The 22,380-nt window shown below is 46.8% G+C and overlaps 1 protein-coding gene across 1 annotated transcript; it reads right to left on the reverse strand.

The window, feature by feature from the left end:
* Positions 1-248: 248 nt before the first annotated feature.
* LOC127317689 (RING-H2 finger protein ATL32) lies at positions 249-2,141 on the reverse strand. Its single transcript, XM_051348287.2, has one exon. It carries the CDS (start codon positions 1,978-1,980, stop codon positions 772-774), a length of 1,209 nt encoding a protein of 402 aa, XP_051204247.1. The 5' UTR covers positions 1,981-2,141; the 3' UTR covers positions 249-771.
* Positions 2,142-22,380: the final 20,239 nt, after the last annotated feature.

Here is a 22,380-nt window from a genome sequence, read left to right on the forward strand (position 1 = left end):
TCTAGATAACTTGGCCCACCCCACCATGTTCACGCGAGACGAGATATAAAAACGCGGATGCTATAAAACACGAAGGACTAGTCAATTTAAAATGAATATAAGGTAAGATGTTTTCTACAATTTGTGGAACTGCATGCACGAATCTCAAAGCTGGATTAGATGCACCGGATAAGACCGGGACACTCATGTGCATGTATATGTAGAGTTGAATATGTAGATGTATTTGCGGAACTGCTTGCACGAATCTATACGAAGGACACACTCATATATATGCTACAACCAAATGTGAAAATACCATTGCCACTGGAATCTTCGAGTATACTTGGCTCTACTACTTTTCAGCTCCATTATATTCGCCTCCTGCTCATGCCTTCACACACACCGACTCCGCCCCGTTTATTCAACAGTCAAGAATTAATTAACTGAACATTTTATACGCTACCAATCTCCCAAGAAATGAGTAATGTAAGAAGAAGGAAAGGAATTCACAAGGTAGCCGGCAGCAAATTTCAACACAGAGATCGTATCTTTATCTTCCTAGCGGTGCGTTTCTTCCCATGTGCATGACTGCATGAGCTGCTTCGCGGAAGATTCACGTGGCGGGTACGTCGGCCGTGACGAGTCCTTCCCGCGGCATCTCATTTTCAAATCCTCGTCGCGCATTGATTCCTGATCGATCCGCTAATTAATAAGACATGCCGCGCGTTGACGTTTGAATCGTTTGATGCGACCGTTCGATCGAAGAAGTGGACAGCGCAACGAGACTTGAGTTCAGACTCGCCGGCCGGCGATCGCCTTCTCCTCCTCCGGCTCGTCCTCGCTGTCGTCGCCGACTCTGGCGCCAGCGACGCCGCCACCGAGGCAGTCGAAGCGCACGCTCCCCTTGTTCGAACTCGCGGACACACCCGCCGACTTTTCGTCAATGGTCGTCGTCGAGCCCGGCCCTCCCGCCGTCTCCACGTCCGGCGCCCTCCTCGACGCCGCCCAGAACGGAACCCTGGACGAGAACGTCCTGGCGATGAACGACGGCCAGCGGTCCGACCGGCCGATCCGCGCGCTCCGTGCGCCGGCGGCACCGCGGCCCACCGTGCGGCGCAGGCTCTCCTCGCCCGCGGCGACCATCTCCCTGCGCACCTGCTCCGGGAGCCGCAGCGTGAACCGCTCGAGGTCGCGGTCGAGCCGCGCGGAGAGGGAGTGGCCCGTGGAGTGCGCGCGCGAGAACGGGCGGCCCGACCGCGACCGCACCGCGCGGCGCAGGCTCCCGATCCGCTCCAGCTCCGCCGCCTCCACCCTCCTCTCCTCGTCCTCATTCTGACCGCCCTCGCGGCTCATGTCGATGGCCACCTCCGGCCGCTGCTGCTCCTCCCCGGGGGTGTTCTCCTCGGCGGCTTCCACTGTTGCTGGCTCCTCCGGGACGAGGCTCCGGCGGCAGACGGGGCAGGTGACGTGGGCGGCGAGCCACTCCCCGATGCAGTCCGGGTGGAAGGCGTGGCTGCACTCGGGGAGGAGCCGGAGCTGCTCCTCGTCCTCGAACTCGCTCAGGCACACGGCGCACTCCAGCGCCACGTCCTTGCCGCCGCCGGCCTGCTCCCGGAGCGCCCTAGCCTCGGCGTAGGTCATGGCGGGGAAGGATGCGAGCACGTCCGGGTCGAGCCCGCGCGGCTGCCGGTCCTGCTCCTGCGGCGAGAGCGTGAACAGAGCCGAGGTCCGGATGGCGTTGGCAGGGGGATCGCCCCGGCCGCAGCGGCGGATGTAGATGGAGAAGAAGCCGATGAAGAAGAAGGTGGCGATGAGCGCCACGAGGAGCACCACCATGGGCGCGCTGAAGCTCGGCGGCTGCCTCGTGCCCGGCATGATCCCGCCGTCGCCATCCCGCGACCTCTCCCACGGCGGGACCGGCTGCGCGGCCGCGCCCGCAGCGAGGAGGAGGAGCAGCGCGGCGAGGTGCAGGACGTGGCTGCGAGTGGTCGGCGTCGGCATCGGTGGCGCGTTGCTTGGGACGCGCGGTCGGTGGTGTCGTGGGCGCGCGCGGGAGGTGTTAAAACGAACGAGTGAAGCGTGGCGAGCGGAACGGGTCTCGTCGTGGCGTCTGGTGGGGTTTTGCCGGCGTAGGCGTGCCGCGGTCAGATTTGTCGCATCAACAGCTGCTCGAAGAGACTGGCTCGCGCCTCGAGATCGACCCGTCTCTTAGCTTAACTTGAAATTAGATACAGTTAAAAAAAATGAGGCGACTATGAGTGTCTTATGCAGCTTGGGTGGAAAATCAGTTGATCTTTAAGCCAACACCAGCTCCTCTATTTAAATTTCTAGATTGAAAAGAATAATTATATATACTAAGTATGCAATGTATATTAAAGAAATTAGAATAACTAGCAAATTACCCGTGCTTCGCTACGGAATCATAAGAATAACAACACAAAAGTATTTGATGTATGAGTTTTTTAAAATATTACCGTGCGTTGAACCAGGAAAATATATTATCAAACGTTATCGTGTTTGTCACATCTACTTCTATTTATAGCAAAGATAATCATACTGATAATATTAGATTGTAAGTGTGTGCCAGCATGGGTGAACTATTTCAAATTTAAACGGAGTGGGAAGTCACATCCGACAATTCTCAAATATTCCGCGTTTAATTATTAGGTGCGATGCAAACTACAACCGTCACGACATGATGCGAGATGAAAACTGGCATATGGATGGCATATTTAAATTACTCATGTTTTCTGATAAATTTTCATATACAACACTTTTTATATAGAGATATAGCTTGAAAGATAGAAAATAGACAGATTTGTAAAAATGAAAGGAGAGACAGATGGCTTGGATCTGGGAAGTGGCCTGCGTTGGCGTGCCAAAAAGTAACGGATTTAACTTGGATTAGAACCGGGTTCTCCAGGGCTGATGCATGGGTCGCTAGCTACTGCATGAACAACTGTGTCACACGACAGGAGGCTTTAACTGAAACCAAAACGGAGAGCAAAAAGTGGTTGCCTCGGGTGATGCCTTCTGTTGATATATACTGGCGCGTGGCGATTAGAGGAAACCGGGACGACAGGCTTTCTTACCGATAGTTAGAGCATCTCCAGCCCCGTCCCCCAAAGCGTCCTCCAAATCGCGTCGGGTTGAGCGTTTGGGGGACGTGTTTCATTCGTGCCGCCTTTGGGGGACGTCGCTCCCCAGTCGCGTCCCCCAAACAAAAATTCGGAAATTTTAAACTTAACGAGATTCGACTAAGATTCGTCCAAACTTACAAGATTCGAACGAAATTTGACTAAATTTAAACTAAACCTAATCTAGAACCACTTGCGGCGGCCGGAGGCGTCGTAGTACTGCTGGAAGTTGTACATGTCGTCGGTGACGACCTCCTGCTTGACGCGCTCGCCGACGGGCTCGTCGACGGGCTCGTCCTTCACCGCGCCGCTTGGTCCTGCCTCGTCGTCGTCGGTGAGGTCCACCAGCGACTTGCCGGAGTCGCGGATGGACAAGGCGATCGCCGCGTCGAGGTCGCCCCTCCAGGCGTCCTTGTCGTCCATGGACGCCAAGAACGCCGCCCGCAGACCTGGGCAGTCCTCGGGGTCGTCGCTGCTGGCGATGAGCCGCTGCTGCCGCTCATACTCCGCCAGCAGCGCCGCCTGCGATGCTTCCTCCGGCTCTTCCTTCACCTCCGGCTTCGGGATGAGGAGGGCGCCGCCGCGCCTCCCTTGCTGCCGCCAGCTACCGCTGCCGCTGCCGCCACGCCTCGTGTTGACGGGCGTCGCCGGCTCCTCCTTCACCTCCCGTTTGGGAACGATGTATGGCGCCGACCGGTAAGACGAGGACGGCGTCGATCGCGCCGGTCCTGAGGAAGAAGAGTGCGAGGAGGACGAGTACGTCGTCCTCCTCGGCTGCCATTGAGGAGACGGCGGCGGCGACGACGGCATCTCCAGCCTTGGAGCGCCGTTGCGGATGCCGCGGATGACGTTGTCGAGGGTGCGCCCCGGAACGCCCCAGAATAGGGCGCGGCCGTCCTTGTTCCAGCTATTGGGGCCGCCGACGAGCCCCTCCGTGCTGTGCATCTCGATGTCGTACTTCGCCTTGAAGTACGTCGTCCACCAGGCGTCGTTGTTGTCGACCGCCCACGTCGGATCCAACCGCTCCTGGGCGGTGAGTTGAGCCCGACGGGCCTTGACGGCGTCCCACCATTGGTCCGTGCGCGGCTTCGGCGGCGGCGGAACGCCAATGCCGTTCACGGCCATCTTCCAGCCGCCGCTGCTTGGCAGCCGCATGTCCGGCGGGACTGGATACCGGGCGCGGTACAGCGCCCACGCCTCCGCCACGGTGAAGCTGTCGCGGCCGAAGCCGTTCGCCGCGGCGATCTTGCGGGAGGACGAGGTCGACATTTTTTTGGAGAGACGAAGAGAAGATCTGGGAGGGGGGAGGCGGCGGCGATTGTGATGAGCGGCGAGAACTGCAGGGCGTCTTAAAACAGCGGCGGCAGCGGGTGGTTGCACGCAATAACTCCGGCGCGGACGGCCACGCGGCCATGCACGACGAGACGCGTCCCTGCGTCGCCTGGAAAAACAGGGATGCCATTAACGTCGCTTGACCAAAGGTAGGCGACGGGGTTTTAGCCTTCTGTGCCGCTGACGAGTCGGCCCCGCCACTCCCTGTCTCGCTTTTCGTTGTGTCCGGCGTGCCCGGTGCGTCCCCTGTGGGACGGGGACGGGCTCGGGGCGCCGGACACCGAATGGGGGCGCGCCGGACAAAAATAGGCTTTGGGGGACGCGGCTGGAACGCATTTTCTGTCTGGCGCGCCCCAAATCCCTTTGGGGGACGCTTTGGGGGACGCGGCTGGAGATGCTCTTAGCTGAGTCCATCGCGAGGAGAGCGACGTACCACGGTCGCATAGCCGTTTTATTAGTAGAGATTTTGTTTCTCGTATGTTGTGGATGGTTTATTCCTATGGTGGAAGATTTGAAGGTTCATTTATTCCATTATTATATCGCGGGTGGGATTTTTTCTTACAGTTTTGGCCTTGCTAGTTCTTTGTAGTCAAATCAATCACGGGCATCTCCAGCCGCATCATTCAAAGAAACCTCTTACACTGTGTTTGGATGCATAGAATCTGGCTGTGGAATTGGAATTTGGACCGAATAGGCCCAATTCGGCTGTTTGGGTAGCCTTAGAATCGAGGCGTGGAAACGATTGGCAAATTCCGAGCCATCCCCGCGAGCGTACCGTTTCACTTGGACACTTTCCGAGCCCGAGACCTCGGAAAGGCGTGGAATCACACACCCCTTCGTCAACGCTCGCGACAACAGAGAACGGCGGCGGGTAGCATCGATGACAGGGGAACGGCGGCGTGCGTGGCTTCTCCCTGGCTGACTCCAAGTCCACCTCTCCGTGCCCCTCTCCCTGCCCCTCTCCCTGCCCCTTTCCAATTCCAATTTGAGGCTGCATCCAAACATGATTTAGAATTCGGTGTCATCCTGTGATTCCAACAACAAATACATTATACATCCAAACAGCAAAATTGAAATGGAGGTCATTTCCTTTCCACCCTGGATTTGGAATTTCAGTCCAATTCAATTCCACGGCTAAATTCTGTGCATCCAAACACAGCGTCAAAGAATTTAGGATGCGTCGGATAAAGCCGCACATCCCAAAGCCTCTTTCGGTCTAGCGCGGCTCAATAGATTGTTAGGCGCTCCTACCTGTCCCCGCTACATAAGGGTCATTGCGGATACGCCGGACGCAACTAAAAGTGGCGCGACTAGTGGTGGGCCCTTCACGTCAGTGACGCGGAGATATGGACACATGGGTATAAACCGTCAGCTACCTCTGGTCAAGCGACGTACTGGTCGTGCTACTTTCCCAATAAGCCGCACAACTTTCCTAGTGAGCGGCTTAATGGCGATGCAGGGATGCGTCTCGTCGGATGGCCGTCTAGCCATAGGCATCAGCGTTAGTGCACACTACCGCCCCCGTGATGACCCACAAGTATAGGGGGTCGCAGCAGTCTTCGCGGGTAGTATAACCCAATTTATTGATTCGACACAAGGGGAGACAAAGAACACTTGGAAGCCTTAACAGCGGAGTTGTCAATTCAGCTGCACCTGGAAACAGACTTACTCGCAAGAGTTTATTAGTAGTAACAGTTTTATAGCAGTAGCAGTAGTGAAATAACAGTAGCAGAGTAACAGAGACAGCAGTAGTGATTATAGTAAACAGCAGGATTAAAATACTGTAGGCACGGGGACAGATGACGGGCGTTGCATGGATGAGAAAAACTCATGTAACAATCATAGCAGGACATTTGCAGATAATAATAAAACGGTGTCCAAGTACAAAGCAATCAATAGGCATGTGTTCCAATTATAGTCGTACGTGCTCGCAATGAGAAACTTGCACAACATCTTTTGTCCTACCAGCCGGTGGCAGCCGGGCCTCAAGGGAATCTACTGGATATTAAGGTACTCCTTTTAATAGAGTACCGGAGCAAAGCATTAACACTCCGTGAACACATGTGATCCTCACATCACTACCATCCCCTTCGGTTGTCCCGATTCTTGTCACTTCGGGGCCATTGGTTCCGGACAGCGACATGTGTATACAACTTGCAGGTAAGACCATAAACAATGAATATCATGATGAAATAATAACATGTTCAGATCTGAGATCATGGCACTCGGGCCCTAGTGACAAGCATTAAGCATAACAAGTTGCAACAATATCATCAAAGTACCAATTACGGACAGTAGGCACTATGCCCTAACAATCTTATGCTATTACATGACCAATCTCATCCAATCCCTACCATCCCCTTCGGCCTACAGCGGGGGAATTACTCACACATGGATGGGGAAACATGGCTGGTTCATGGAGAGGCGTCGGTGGTGATGATGGCGATGATCTCCTCCAATTCCCCGTCCCGGCGGAGTGCCAGAACGGAGACTTCTGGCTCCCGAGACGGAGTTTCGCGATGTGGCGGCGTTCTGGAGGCTTTCTGGCGACTTCGACTTCTCCCCGTGCGTTTTTAGGTCGAAGGCAATATATAGTCCGAAGGAGGGCGTCGGAGGCCGGCCGAGGGCCACACCACAGGGTCGCGCGGGCCCCCCTTGGGCCGCGCCGCCTTATGGTGTGGGGCCCTCGGGCCTCCATCCGACTTGTCCTTCTGGCTCCGTCAGTATTCTGGGAAAATAGGGCCTTTTGCATAAATTCCGAGGATTTTCCTGAAAGTTGGATTTCTGCACAAAAACGAGACACCAGAACAGTTCTGCTGAAAACAGCGTTAGTCCGTGTTAGTTGCATCCAAAATACACAAATTAGAGGCAAAACAATAGCAAAAGTGTTCGGGAAAGTAGATACGTTTTGGACGTATCAACTCCCCCCAAGCTTAGCTTATTGCTTGTCCTCAAGCAATTCAGTTAACAACTGAGCGATAAAAGAACTTTCACGAACACATTTGCTCATATGATGTATATATTCTCATGCTATGGCTAATACTTAAGCAGTTCATAATGAGATACATGCAAATAAGATCATCTAACAGCTATGTCAATCATGGAGAGGTACCAACAATTAATAATAAGCATCATGAATCATGTATATGAGCAGGATTGCAATGTTCATAAGAGAGTATGATAAAGTGGTATCTCGCTTGCCCGTATTTGATCGGCAAAACATAAATGCCCAGGCACCTCTGGAGTTCATAGACAGACTAGAAGTACTGATTGTCAAAGATAAAAGCATCAAAGTTATACCACAATCAATCATATTTTGAGACAAGCATATTATACTAAGAATGACAGTTGTGCTCTCAAGATAGTGCTCAAAGAAAGAATGGAAACACAACACAAAATAAAAGATTGACCCTTCGCAGAGGGAAGCAGGGATTAACATGCGCTAGAGATTTTCATTTTTAAAACAGGAGTAAAATTATTTTGAGAGGTGTTTGTTGTTGTCAACGAATGGTAATGGGTACACCAACTACCTCGCCAATCGGACTTCCAAGAGCGGCTCCCGTGAATTATTTTTATGTTTATGCGGCACTCCTTCCAACCTTTCTTTGACAAACCATGGCTAACCGAATCCTCGGGTGCCTGCCAACAATCTCATACCATGAAGGAGTGCCTTTTTATTTTAGTTTTATTATGATGACACTCCCCCCAACCTTTGCTCACACAAGCCATGGCTAACCGAATCCTTCGGGTGCCGTCTAACGATCACATACCATGGAGGAGTGTCTATTTAGATTAATTAATTCAGGACTGGGAATCCCATTGCCAGCTCTTTTTGCAAAATTATTGGATAAGCGGATGTGCCACTAGTCCATAATGAAAGTCCGTCAAGAGTAAATGACAAGGTTGAAAGTTAAACACCACATACTTCCTCATGAGCTATGAAACATAAACACAAATTGAGAAGCATTTTGAAGATTTTAAAGGTAGCGCATGAGAATTTACTTGGAATGGTTTGAAATGCCATGCATAGGTATTTATGGTGGACACTTTGGAACAACTTGGTTTTCAGGTGTTTGGAAGCACGAGCAGCGTTCCCGCTCAGTACAAGTGAAGGCTAGCAATAGACTAGGGAGCGACAAATCAAGAGAGCAGTAACTGTCATAATCATGCTTGCGGCAAAATAAATTAACAGAGGCATAAAAGTGATACAAGAACTCTGAAGCAATGTAAATCATTGAGGCTTAATTGACTTTTGTTCAGTCATATGCATGCGTGAGCATGTGCCAAGTCGATATAAATGAATTATTCAGAGGAGGATACCACAATACCATACCTACTTATGAATAAAACAATGCAAGCAAACATCCATGACATGCTACTCATATTAATAAATTGGAGCTAAACATGAGAGATCATGAACTACTAGACTTTCTCAAATGACATATACCTCACATGAACCAACTAAGCATGCTCACATGGATGAGTATATGTACAAAAATGAAAATAAATAGAGTTCATACCAGCCTCTCACCACAATCCAATTGTCGTAGATCGTCATTATTGCCTTTCACTTGTGTAGCTTGGATAATATGAAATGAAAACCACGCTCCAGCCACCGAAGACCATTGAACTCAAGATGAACTTTACAAACCAAAGAAGAACAGCAAATATTTTTGGTGTTTTCGAATTGGAAACAAGAACAAAAGGAAACAAGCAAACAAAGCAAAATCTTTTTGGGTTTTCTTATAGCAACTAGCAATAGCAAATAAAGCGAAACAAATGCAAGAAACCAAAGCAAACAAATTATGAAGAGAAACAACAGAAATATTTTTGGTCTTTTTGTGTTTTGGGAAAGAAACAAAGCAAAAACAAGAAAATGGCAAACTAGAAAACTCACATAGACACAAAGCAGTAGAAATTCGTCAAACTTGACAGCAGTACAGTACTCGATTTTTAAGAAGTTCTTCCACTGCTCAAATCGAAAAGTGTTCAACTAATGAAAGTTAGATAATAACCTGGGGAACATGCACAAAAATTGGCTTCGCAAAATACTGTTCTGGCTATTTTTGGGAATTTTTTCGGTAACAGTCCAGAATCTATTTTCAGGCAGCACTTCCCCAAATATCATCTTCCTCTCATTAGAAAACCACTCAAACCAACAAAACAAGTATATACAAGTATCCAGCAATCATAATATGCAAAGAATGAGTGATGCCAGTATACCTCCCCCCAAGCTTAGGCTTTTGGCCTAAGTGGAGTTCAACCCCAACGAGGGTCGCTGTTCCTCGCCGGTGGGTAATGCATGGCGTAGTCATAGTAAGGTTCCTGTGCAGAAGAAAAGCGTGGAGGTTCCACATATCCAACATGTTGATGCGAGGAACTTGTTGCATCGGATGATGAGTCGAGGTGTTCCTCAGCCTCCTCCGTGTTGCCTCTTGCATGATGGCCTCCTCCCTCTATGTGTGCATTCAGTGCACCTTCTGTGACTGACCAATCTTCCCTGGAATCAAGGTTAAATAGAACAGGCGCAGGAAATCTTACTAGTTTCTCAGTTTTCTTAGTTATTCTCCAAACTTTCTTATAAAATGTCATCTTGTAGAGCAGGTTACCCAAATTAGATGAAGCAGAAACAAATTAATGTTTAATCATAGAGACTATGTCAAGTTTTTCTATGGAAAGTTGAATATCAAGATGGTGAGGTTCTACATTATGCAAAGCTAGCAAACGAGAGGCGATGAGACCTCCACAAATTCCACCTTTCTCACGGTTAGTAGCAAGTCTATAAGCTATCAATGCCCCCAAATTATAAGTCTTACTACCTTGCAGTGCAGCAGCTAGAAAAGCTAAATCTTGGATAGATAGTTTACCACCACTTTTTCTAGCAAGAACGCATTTAGTAATGAAATAAGCAAAGTAGCGGATAGCTGGGAGTTGAATGTTAGTAATTTTACCACCATCCTCTGAGAAACTCCTTCCATAACAAATCATCTCGAAGAGGCTTAAGAGCTCTCGCGGCGATCCCCGTATCTTCTCGCATGATCCCCATTGCGGTACTCTAATTGCTGTACAAAAATCATTGAATGGCAAGTTGATAGTTTTATTATAAATCTTATACTGAACCGTGGGGTTAGATCGCGACCAATTGAACTTAAAATCCTGCACAACAGACATAGTCAATTTTGCATATTGGCATGGTTCTCCATCAACAAAACCATTTAACCCTGCACGAGAAATTAGACTCTGAACATCTTCCAGTATTCCTGCGCTTCTCATGAAATCTGTGCACGGGTAGTAAGAGGGGTATACTCCCTCTTCACGGTTCACTCTCATGACTTGTTGCACCTCCAATTCTTGTTGGTTTAGTTGATATCTATTCCATTCCATTTTCTGAAATTTTTCAACAAATAATATAAAACTTGATTTGGTGACATATAATCGAGGGGAACTACTATAGGAACTTGCTAGAGTACTAATCATGCATCAAAACTAGTTTATACAACTTAGAACAAGCATGCAAGCTCACTAAACATGTTACCTACTTCAGCAAAATATTCAAGATATACTCAACCAAACAAAATTCTACTTGGATAATCGGAGGAGTCACATACCGGAGAGCAAATGTGCCAAATTTTAGACAGAAATCTGGGCTGAGCAAAGAGATCGAAAAATCCTGAGCTCTTGAGCAAAAACGTGAGTGAGAGAAAGCTGGTGCGAGTTTTTTCGGGAGAGAGAAGATTCTGGGAGAAAGTGATGCTAAAGTGGGGCAAGGAGGGGCCCACACCACAGGGTGGCGCGCCCCCCTTCTTGGCCGCGCCGGCTGGTGGTGTGGCACCCTGGGGTGCCCCACAGGTCATCCTCTGGTGCTCCCAGGTGCCTCTTTGAAAAATAGGACCAACGGTATAATTTTTGTGAATTTTTGAAAACTTTGAAAAATGCACATTTCTGGGTATTAAGTTTATTATTACTGGCCAGGAAATTTTTTGAAATCTCTAATTAACTAAGGAACTTTGCAAACCAAAAGTGCTACAGCAAATAAGACAAGTGGAGGAAGAAAGAGATGTTGTTTACCTCCTCTATGCATATAAAAAGTTTTCGTTAACAAGGTTGATCAAGTCTTGCCACCGAATAAATTTTACATAGCATATGAAGAAATAAACCTCAAATCAATCATGTTACCTTGAATTGTATTGATATTGATCCAATCATAAGATTTTGATAACCTTCTTTAGGCTCATATATAGGACAATCAATAGTTCCAACTTTGATAGTTCTCACATTAGAAATAGTATTGACTCCACATACTTTATCAATCCTCTTGGGGAAATAAACGGTATGCTCCTTATCATCAACATTGAAAGTAACCCTTCCTTTATTGCAATCAATAAAAGCCCCTGCGGTGTTAAGAAAAGGTCTCCCAAGAATAATAGACATATTATCATCTTCAGGCATTTCCAACACAACAAAATCAGTTAATATCAAGCAGTTATTAGTAACTTGAACAGGAACATCCTCACATATACCAACAGGAATAGCAGTAGATTTATCAGCCATTTGCAAAGATATATCAGTAGGTATCAACTTATCTAAATAAAGTCTCTTATAAAGAGAAAAGGGCATAACACTAACACCGGCTCCCAAATCACATAGTGCAGTTTTAACATAATTATTCTTAATAGAACAAGGAATAGTAGGTATACCTGGGTCGCCCAACTTCTTTGGCACTTTGCCATTGAAAGAGTAATTAGCAAGCATAGTGGAAATCTCCTCATTGGGGATTTTCCTTTTGTTAGTAACAATATCTTTCATATACTTTGAATAAGGAGGCAATTTAATAGCATCAGTCAAGGGATTTGCAAGAATAAAGGTTTCATCCAATCACAAAATTTATTATAGTGTTCTTCTTCCTTTGATTTTAGTTTCTTAGCAGGAAAAGGCATTTGCTTTTGCACCCAAGGTTCTCTTTCATTACCATGTTTCTTAGCAATAAAATCTTCTTTAGTATACTTTTTATTTTTATCATGCTTTTCAGGTTCATCTTCTACCTCTTTTTTATCAGAAGCATCATTCTTATCATTACCATTATCATGTTCATTACCACTTTCAGTTTCAGCATCGGAAATAGAAATACTATTAGGATCATTAACAGGTTCAGAGGATTCTACAACATTTTTATGTTTCTTCTTCTTTTTCTTCTTAGAAGGAGCACTAGGTTCAATTCATTGAGAATCTTGTTCAATTCTTTTGGGATGCCCTTCAGGATATAGAGGATCCTGGGTAGAGACACCACCTCTAGTTGTTACTTCATAAGCATGTTTCTCTTTAGAATTATTATTTAGCAAGTCATTTTGCACTTTAGTGAGTTGATCAATTTGAGTTTGAATCATTTGAAAATGTTTAACAAGCATCTTAACATCATTGGAGGTTCTCTCCACAATATCATGCAAATTGCTAATAGCTTGAGAATTTTCCATTAGATGATTCTCTACTCTCATATTAAAATTTTCTTGCTTAACAATATAATTATCAAACTCATCTAAGCATTGCGCAGGAGGTTTTGAATACGGAATATCTTCCCTAGTAAAGCGTTGAAGGGAGTTTACCTCAATCATGGATGAAGGGGGAATTATCTCACATATATCTTCTATGGGAGGTAGATTCTTCACATCTTCGGATTTAATACCTTTTTCCTTGAGAGACTTCTTAGCTTCCCTCATATCTTCATCATTCAATTCAATTAAACCCCTCTTCTTCAATATTGGCGTTGGAGTTGGTTCAGGTGTATTCCAATCATCATGATTCCGGCTTATTTTAGCCAATAATTCTTCAGCTTCGTCTGGAGTTCTTTTCCTGAAAACACAACCAGCACAACTATCCAAATATGCTCTAGATTCAATGGTTAGTCCACTATAAAATATATCAAGTAGATCATTCTTTTCTAAATCATGTCCAGGTAGAGCTCTGATAAGAGAACAAAATCTTGCCCATGCCGCAGGCAGTTTCTCTTCATCTCCCTGGTCAAACCTATAAATTCTCTGTAAAGCAGCATGTTGAGCACTAGCAGGAAAGTATTTTCGAAATAAAACATCACGCAAATCAGATGGACTTTTAATAGAACCAGGAAGTAAATTATTATACCAAGTTTTAGCATCATCCTTTAATGAGAAAGGAAAAAAATTTAATGACAAAGTAAGTACGCATCTTGTCATCATCAGAAAACAAGCTACTCATAGAAGAAAGTTCATTCATGTGTTCTACAGCACTTTCTTTTTCAGTACCACAAAAGGGTGCTTTCTCTACAATAGCTATATGAGATAGATCAAGAGAAAAATCATAATCTTTATCCTTAATGCATATAGGAGATGTGGCAAATTCAGGATCAGGAGATAGCTTATGTCTAACAGTATATTGTGTAAGAAACTTTTTAATGTTTCTTGCATCAAATAACATTGCATCTATTAATAAGATCATCATTAAGCTCCACATAATCTTCATCAGGATCATCACTAGAATAATCAAGTTCAGGTGAACTAACAGGTGTAGTGGCATTTTCATTAGGAGTTTCAGCATTTTCAATTTGTCTAGACCTAGCAATTGTAGCATCTAGAAAGGATCCCAACGAACCACTATCATCAAGCACAGCAGAAACATTATCAATATTATGAGAGTTTTCAGATTCAGCAGACGTACCACCAAGCGAAGCTTGTGGCGGTGAAACAAGTTGACTTATCACAGACGGTGAATCAAGAGTAGCAGAGGTACTCAGAGTTGTACCTTTTCTTGTAGTGGATGGTAATATGGCGACTTTAGAATCGCGAGGTTTACCCATGATGGAGAATTTGCAGCGAACAATATCAATCCAAGTGAACTTCCAAATAAAGCTATGCTCCCCGGCAACGGCGCCAGAAAACAGTCTTGATGACCCACAAGTATAGGGGATCGCAGCAGTCTTCGCGGGTAGTATAACCCAATTTATTGATTCGACACAAGGGGAGATAAAGAACACTTGGAAGCCTTAACATCGGAGTTGTCAATTCAGCTGCACCTGGAAACAGACTTGCTCGCAAGAGTTTATTAGTAGTAACAGTTTTATAGCAGTAGCAGTAGTGAAATAACAAAGAGCAGTAATGAGAGACAATGTAGTGATTATAGTAAACAGCAGGATTAAAATACTGTAAGCACGGGGACGGATGACGGGCGTTGCATGGATGAGAGAAACTCATGTAACAATCATAGTAGGACATTTGCAGATAATAATAAAACGGTGTCCAAGTACAAAGCAATCAATAGGCATGTGTTCCAATTATAGTCGTACGTGCTCGCAATGAGAAACTTGCACAACATCTTTTGTCCTACCAGCCGGTGACAGCCGGGCCTCAAGGGAATCTACTGGATATTAAGGTACTCCTTTTAATAGAGTACCGGAGCAAAGCATTAACACTCCGTGAACACATGTGATCCTCACATCACTATCATCCCCTCCGGTTGTCCCGATTCTTGTCACTTCGGGGCCATTGGTTCCGGACAGCGACATGTGTATACAACTTGCAGGTAAGACCATAAACAATGAATATCATGATGAAATAATAACATGTTCAGATCTGAGATCATGGCACTCGGGCCCTAGTGACAAGCACTAAGCATAACAAGTTGCAACAATATCATCAAAGTACCAATTACGGACAGTAGGCACTATGCCCTAACAATCTTATGCTATTACATGACCAATCTCATCCAATCCCTACCATCCCCTTCGGCCTACAGCGGGGGAATTACTCACACATGGATGGGGGAAACATGGCTGGTTCATGGAGAGGCGTCGGTGGTGATGATGGCGATGATCTCCTCCAATTCCCCGTCCCGGCGGAGTGCCAGAACGGAGACTTCTGGCTCCCGAGACGGAGTTTCGTGATGTGGCGGCGTTCTGGAGGCTTTCTGGCGACTTCGACTTCTCCCCGTGCGTTTTTAGGTCGAAGGCAATATATAGTCCGAAGGAGGGCGTCGGAGGCCGGCCGAGGGGGCCACACCACAGGGCCGCGCGGGCCCCCCTTGGGCCGCACCGCCTTATGGTGTGGGGCCCTCGGGCCTCCACCTGACTTGTCCTTCTGGCTCCGTCAGTATTCTGGGAAAATAGGGCCTTTTGCATAAATTCCGAGGATTTTCCTGAAAGTTGGATTTCTGCACAAAAACGAGACACCAGAACAGTTCTGCTGAAAACAGCGTTAGTCCGTGTTAGTTGCATCCAAAATACACAAATTAGAGGCAAAACAATAGCAAAAGTGTTCGGGAAAGTAGATACGTTTTGGACGTATCACCCCGCCCGTCTCTTTGCCACCTCTGCCCTATAAAAGGCAACTTCATTCTCTCGCTGCTCTCCCCGCACTCTCACCGCTCTCTCCCTCGTTGTGCCCTCAAAGACCTTGCCCACCTCTATATCCGACGTGTCGGGCAGCTACCGCAACATCATCGCCATGAATGGCTTCGGCCGCGTCAGCCTTACCATCGCTGAGGCGTTGGAGTTGTACATGGCACGCTATCCGGTGCTGCCGAAGATGCGCCTGCCCAGCGGCGGCTGGAAGATAGCCGTCAACAGCGTCAACATCCCTGTGATGCCCACACCGGGAAGGTCCAACGTTGTTGCCTTCAGCCGAAGGAGCGCATAGGTCCCACCTGGGTGGCCACCGACAATGACGAGTGGTGGATCGACCTCATTGAAACGTGTCGAAATGAAGAGATGCACCGGCTCGATGGCCCCATCAGACCGCAAATGCAGTGGAGCAAGGCCGACCACCACCTTTTCTAGGGCTTGTCAGGCCGCACTCTCCTCGTTGTCATCGACGGCATTCTTCACGGTGCGCCTAGACTAGAGATGCCGTCGTCCCCGCCTTCGTCTCCAGCGCAACCATCGTGATGGCTTTCGAGAAGGACGAGTTCGCGCTTGTCCTCTTCCCACTCGTCTTCTTCAAGGCTGGCGCACTACGCGCTGTCGTCCTACTGCCTCTCCCCTACGTCGTGCCCAAGTGCGAGGTCTAGGAGGAGTACACGACGCCTGCACCGAGGCACAGTCGTGGCGCACATCACGATCTACAAGCCGACGGGGCAAGCGATGTTTGGCGGCGGCAGCGCCCTTCGCTGCCTGAAGCCGAAGGTCCCCAAAAGCGGCAACATGCGGTGGCATCCCCCAAACGCTCGATTATGCGCCTTCGCCGAACGCGGTTTGAAGATGCTCTTAGATCTTTGTGCCAAGATTCATGCAACTGCCCCACCCGACCTTGTCTCTTCCCCACTTCTTCTCAACCGCATCCCACGATGGAAACCGGAGAGAGAGAGGGGGGAGGGAGGGAGAGAGAGATTGAGAGGGTTGACCAACCTATCTCGGCAGAGGAAGGAACTTAGGGTTGATGGTGCGGGGACTGGGGCCACTGGCACCGGGGAAGAATGGCCGGCATAGAGGGATGGTCGTGGTGGCAGGGGACCACGGAGGAGGAGCTCGGACACGGCGGGGCGGTTGGACAAGGGCAGTCTATGTGGAATTTCTTGCCAGTGCCAGCCTAGGTGGAATTTCGAAGTGATCTAAGCTGAGGCTAATAGTTAACTCGCTGTTGCAGTCTAGGTGGAATTTCTTGGCACGGCGTGCTGCCGCCGTCCAGGTGTCTCGATAGTAGGGATAGGTCGTCGTGCCGGCGCGTGGGTTAGACTTTTCGGGAGGCGTGCTTCGCATTTCTTGTGGCTGCGCAAAACACACGCAGGGTACCAGCTAGAGTGATCAGAGATTCGTGCGGCCACAGTGAAGATCTAGAGGACGTACGGCCCGGTGCTGCAAAGCTTGGACGAGCAAGCACGCAAGCAACGTGTGGCAGTCGCTCGTAGCGAACACGACCGGTTCTAGTCTCGATCGACGTTCGATTACACAGAACAAGAAAAATACTATAGCTAGAACGAGAGCGACCATGCATCACATTCAGATCAACGCTAGGAACGGATTACCCGTTTGCAGCCGCGCGCTGCAGCGTGATGAGACCGCACCAAGACCGGCAGAAAAGCTAAACCTGATTTTTCCGATCGACTAGCTCCTAGTCACCAGCTCAGTTCGCGACTCACCCGGCCGCCTCTCAGAAAAATATGCAGTACTAGAGAGTCGAAACTCCGCACGTGGACCCCGAGCGCGCGGTGCAGCACGGTCAAGCTCGATTAGAATCACGACCCTATGTTCGATCGGGACAACATGTGCCACGGTCCTTAGTAGTACAATGCAAAGTGTGCAGGTCATAGTGGAGAGTAACTTAGACTAGTAATATATGTCATGCATTGTATTATTTATTATGTTATAGCTCATCTTTTCATGAGGTGTGTGATATTATGGTAAGAACAATTCCAATTGTGTATCTAGCTATAAGCCAAGTGTCATATCATCTATAGCCAATTTAGAGCCAACATATACAATAGTGAGCTATAAAAATATAGTACTTTATCAATATGTGGCCCACCTTTCACTCTCACAAAGTGCCTAGGAGCACGTGCTAGAGCTGACTATTGCATAAGAGCTCACTCTCATTCTCTCTCAACCTCTCTCTCATCCAACTAAGCAATAATATACTATTTTAATCTTTATAGGCAGCTGACTAGGACTTATTGTACTTGCTCTAACATAGCTAGTTACCACCTCACTCTCTTTCATTTATTAGCATGCAATGTCACCAAAATGCATTGAGATGTGTGATGTTACTAGCTATGTTACTCCCACTATGAGCAGTCTTAGCAAAATAAGCCTCGTTTCTGTAACCATCATTATTTATTTATTTATATAGGAGAGAAGATGTCGGGTTAGATACCTATCTGTCTGTCTCGTATAAGTAAGTACCGAATTTTAGTGCGGTAAAAAAATTAGCCATTTACCATAAAAACCATTTTTCATTAGGTAGCATATTTAACATTTTACGGATATGCTCTAATACGACACTTACTGCCACAAACACTACCAGAGGCGGCTCGCCTGAAGTCCCATTAGAAAAGGGACAATGCTAGATGCCGCTACTGGTCTCTTATTTATACTAGTTGAATGCCCGTGCGTTGCTACGGTATCTTTTTTTTACCGGCAACATATATATTGCATCATACATGTCTCTTCTCAGGACCTCCCACACGTCCCCAGTAATTCTAAACAAACAACACGACCCCCAACTCCTGACTTTCTCCATCTAATTCTTGACCCGAAGTTTTCATACATCATGCAATTATAGAAGTCTGGACGTGTTATTTTTATTTCAATTTCCAGTCTAAATCTGCATACGAATATGAATATTACGTAGTACTATTGACATAAAATGGATCTATGAATATGCACATGTATAAAAGGAGAGCACATGACATTGTAAAAACATAATAATTTCACCTCGCTTAAATTGTGTTTCACTGATGTAAAATTTTGAAGTCGTATGAATATAAAATTTGGTGCACCCGAGCACCGGTATTCCTGGTTTTTTAAATATTCAAAAATAGTCTTTCTGTGTTTCAAAAAATTATAAAATTTGTTTGATGAATACATACATATGTCCTAAATACTTGTGCAAAATTTCGGTAGAAATTGCATTATATTTTGAGCTATAAAAAAATTGTGGTTGTATATAGGGATAGAAATTTCATATTTGTATAATATTTGTATTTCTCGTACGACTCAAAATACAACATACCCCCCCAACCACCACCAATTTTGTACGCACCTTCGAAATATTTATGTATAGAACGTATTTAATATTAGATATTTTGAAATCTCAGAAATATTACTTTAATTGTTTTCCAAAAACCAGGAACATCAGTTCTCATGTGCCAAAGCACTTTCCAATAGAGACCCAACTAATTATCTTTCATTAAACTATTATCTACTGCTTGACGCACTTCAGATATTCTCATACAATGTCATGGATCTTGACTTTGACTTCATTTGCTTGGTAATTCATAAAGTGTATTAAAAACATTTCCTCGATGCATAATCATCCTACATGATAATTAATTGCTATTAGCATAAAATAGCGTGGAACATACTCCCTCTATATCGGTTTATTAGTGTAATACATTCTTTGAGAAAAAGTTTAATCATTAATTTGGTGAACAAAATATGAGATATATGTCACAAAAACTATAATATTGGGCTCATTTTCAAAAGAAGTTTCCAATGGTACATTTTTTGTGGTATATATCTCATCTTTTGTTGACAAAATTAATGGTTTAAGTGTTTCCTCGAAGTGTGTATTACCCAAATAAACCAATACAGAGAGAATAATATACTCACAGTGCAAAGTGAATGAACCTACCGTCTAAATATGGCCATATAGAAAGGAAGATTCTTTGCACCCACCTCCTTTGATTTTTACAACCTGGTGGGTTTTTGTTGGCTTCAAGCATATATATGCATTGAGATGAAATAAAAAGAAATATCCGTGCATTGCTACTGAAAGAATAAACCTAGAAAAATTAAACATGCTAGCTAGAGGTGAAGTTATATATATTGTCTAATCAATATTAGGAGGCGTTGGAAAATGATGACTACATTGAGGTCCTGACTTTCGGTAAAGCAGGCAACAAAAAATCTAGCTATCAATGTGCGAGACAAAAAAGAATTATTTATTTATTTATTGCAGGGAAAGGCACCACAAACACTGAACTCGTATTACCTCAATTTTGCACATAAGCCTGACGGACACAACAATAGGTTGACCTTGGGATTGCCTAAGAACCTGATGAGCATAGTTGTGGAAAACGCCATTCTAGTCTCTTTTGATGTGCAACATTTGACCATCTGACCTGGAGGTGGAGTTGAGTATCTCCACTAACTTTTGTGTAGCATTCAAGTGCAAATGAGGACTGCCCAGTTTTTTGTCCGCCGTCGCCTTCCCAAGGGTCTAACTGTTGGGTGGCTGCAAAGTGCAAATTATTAGGAGGCACACTGTTACCAAATCAAACATTTCATGAAATATAAAATAAACATATTGAAACTTCTCATAGGCTGAATTTACCACTAATCAAACTCACGAGCAAGTAGTCATAGTATCCTTGGATTAGCCAGGAATCAAAGGACAATCCTCGTAGGAGAACTAAAAGAACGCAAGGGGGTAAATGGAGGTGTACGGTGTACTTATCTAGTGGACTTTGCAGGACCAACCATGATGAAGATACTTACTCATATTCTCGTCAGGATTTCTTCCCATCAAGTAGTCCACATATGTAATTGCTCAAAACATTGGCAAAAGATAATCAGGAGGTGATATTGTGCTGACATATCTAGCACCGACTTCTAGATTTAGAAACTATGCCACAATCTTCTTTACTATTAAATGGGAGTTGGTCGTTTGACACTCAACGCATTTGATGGTCGTCATTAAAAACATCTCATCCGTCCAATCTAATCTCACGGCTCGGCTTTGTCCGATCTAATTTCAGAGCAAATCAAGCCTATGGACGCATTGATGGTATGCCGAATAAAACTCAGTGTATTCTGGTATGAGGAGATATATTTCCTCTTCCGTGCTGCTACTCCTACCTTAAACTCTCACGGTAATTAGGGTGCAATAACTAGGAATAACTTTCCTATTTCCAAAAGGAATCTCACACGCCATCATCATCGTCAGGGAACGCTCAGGCTTTGTTCGGTTGCATTGGATTAAATCCACTAGCGTGTCTATCCCTGTGGGTATACGGGTGAACCCCAAACCATGACCCGAATCTCCACTACCTCTCTCCCCACGATCCCTACCAATCTCTCCTCCATTTGGTTAATCCCTGCAATTAGCGTATCGCAAGCAACGGCGGGCAGCAAGCAGCACGGGCCAGAGAGAGAATGCTCGCGCAGAGACTGGATAAGCTTTATACCGATGCATCACGCCACTGCCAGCTCCAGGACGCGGCGCCGCTACCGGCTGCCGGACGCGTCATCGCCGCCCTCGATCCAGGGCGCATCGCCGCCGTTCGCTCCAAGACGTGTCGCCGTCGCTGTCGTCGCCGTTCCACGCGTTGCCGCCGCCGCTGTTGGCTGCAACCTGCAGGACGCATTGCCGCTGCCGCCGTTGGCTGCAACCTGCAGGACGCGTTGCCGCCGCCGCTGATCCCAGATGCGTCGCCACCACCGCTCAGCCTGCCAGAGGAATTTCCTGGGCGATTCAGGGAACGGTTCCACGGGGTAGGAGACGATTTTTCTTTTCCCTGTGGTTTGGAAGGTATTGGGGTGTATTGGGCCGGGAAATTTCTCACCCCAGGTTTAACCGAATGCATCAATGGAGATGGGCTGAAATTCATCCCCGTGGGACTGGACCACGGGGTTTAACCGAGATTGGGCCAGGAATCCCGCCGGGATGGGAATAACCGAACAAGGCCCTATGTGGATCCAATTGTGTTGTCCCCGCCTCTACCACCGACCTCGCGGGATACCCCAGCCCCTCCACCGCCGTTCGGTCCTCCCACGCCTAAGAGCTTATATGCCGCTTCATCTCCTGGTGATCGTGGAGTACCACACGGATGACACGCATACCTGCTGGCCGGCCCCATGCCTACGCTCGCTCCGTGTCCGGTCGGGCCACGGCGAGCAACCGAGGGCAGGGTAGGCGGCGGAGCTCCATGCGTGGCTATGGTGGCCGATGGTGACGAAGGAGGCGCTCGTCAACGGCTGCGGCCGGCGGGAGGGCCGCGTGCGGAAGGAGCCTACCACAGCGCAGGAATGGCGGCGAGGAGGCGCAGATGTTAAACCAACTTTTGGCGGCAATGATGAGACATTCTTGATGAAAGTTGAGACTCCGATATACTACTGCAGAGTTATGGCGGAGGTATAGTTGTATGTTTGTATTCAGACTGTTTATTTTTTTCCATATCAAACTTAACTATTAACCCTCGTCTGAAATTCTACGGGAAGCTCAATGAGTACTTTTGGCAAGCAATATTCAAATAT

Source organism: Lolium perenne, unplaced genomic scaffold (assembly GCF_019359855.2).
Source record: "Lolium perenne isolate Kyuss_39 unplaced genomic scaffold, Kyuss_2.0 unplaced12, whole genome shotgun sequence".
Taxonomy (NCBI): Eukaryota; Viridiplantae; Streptophyta; class Magnoliopsida; order Poales; family Poaceae; genus Lolium; species Lolium perenne.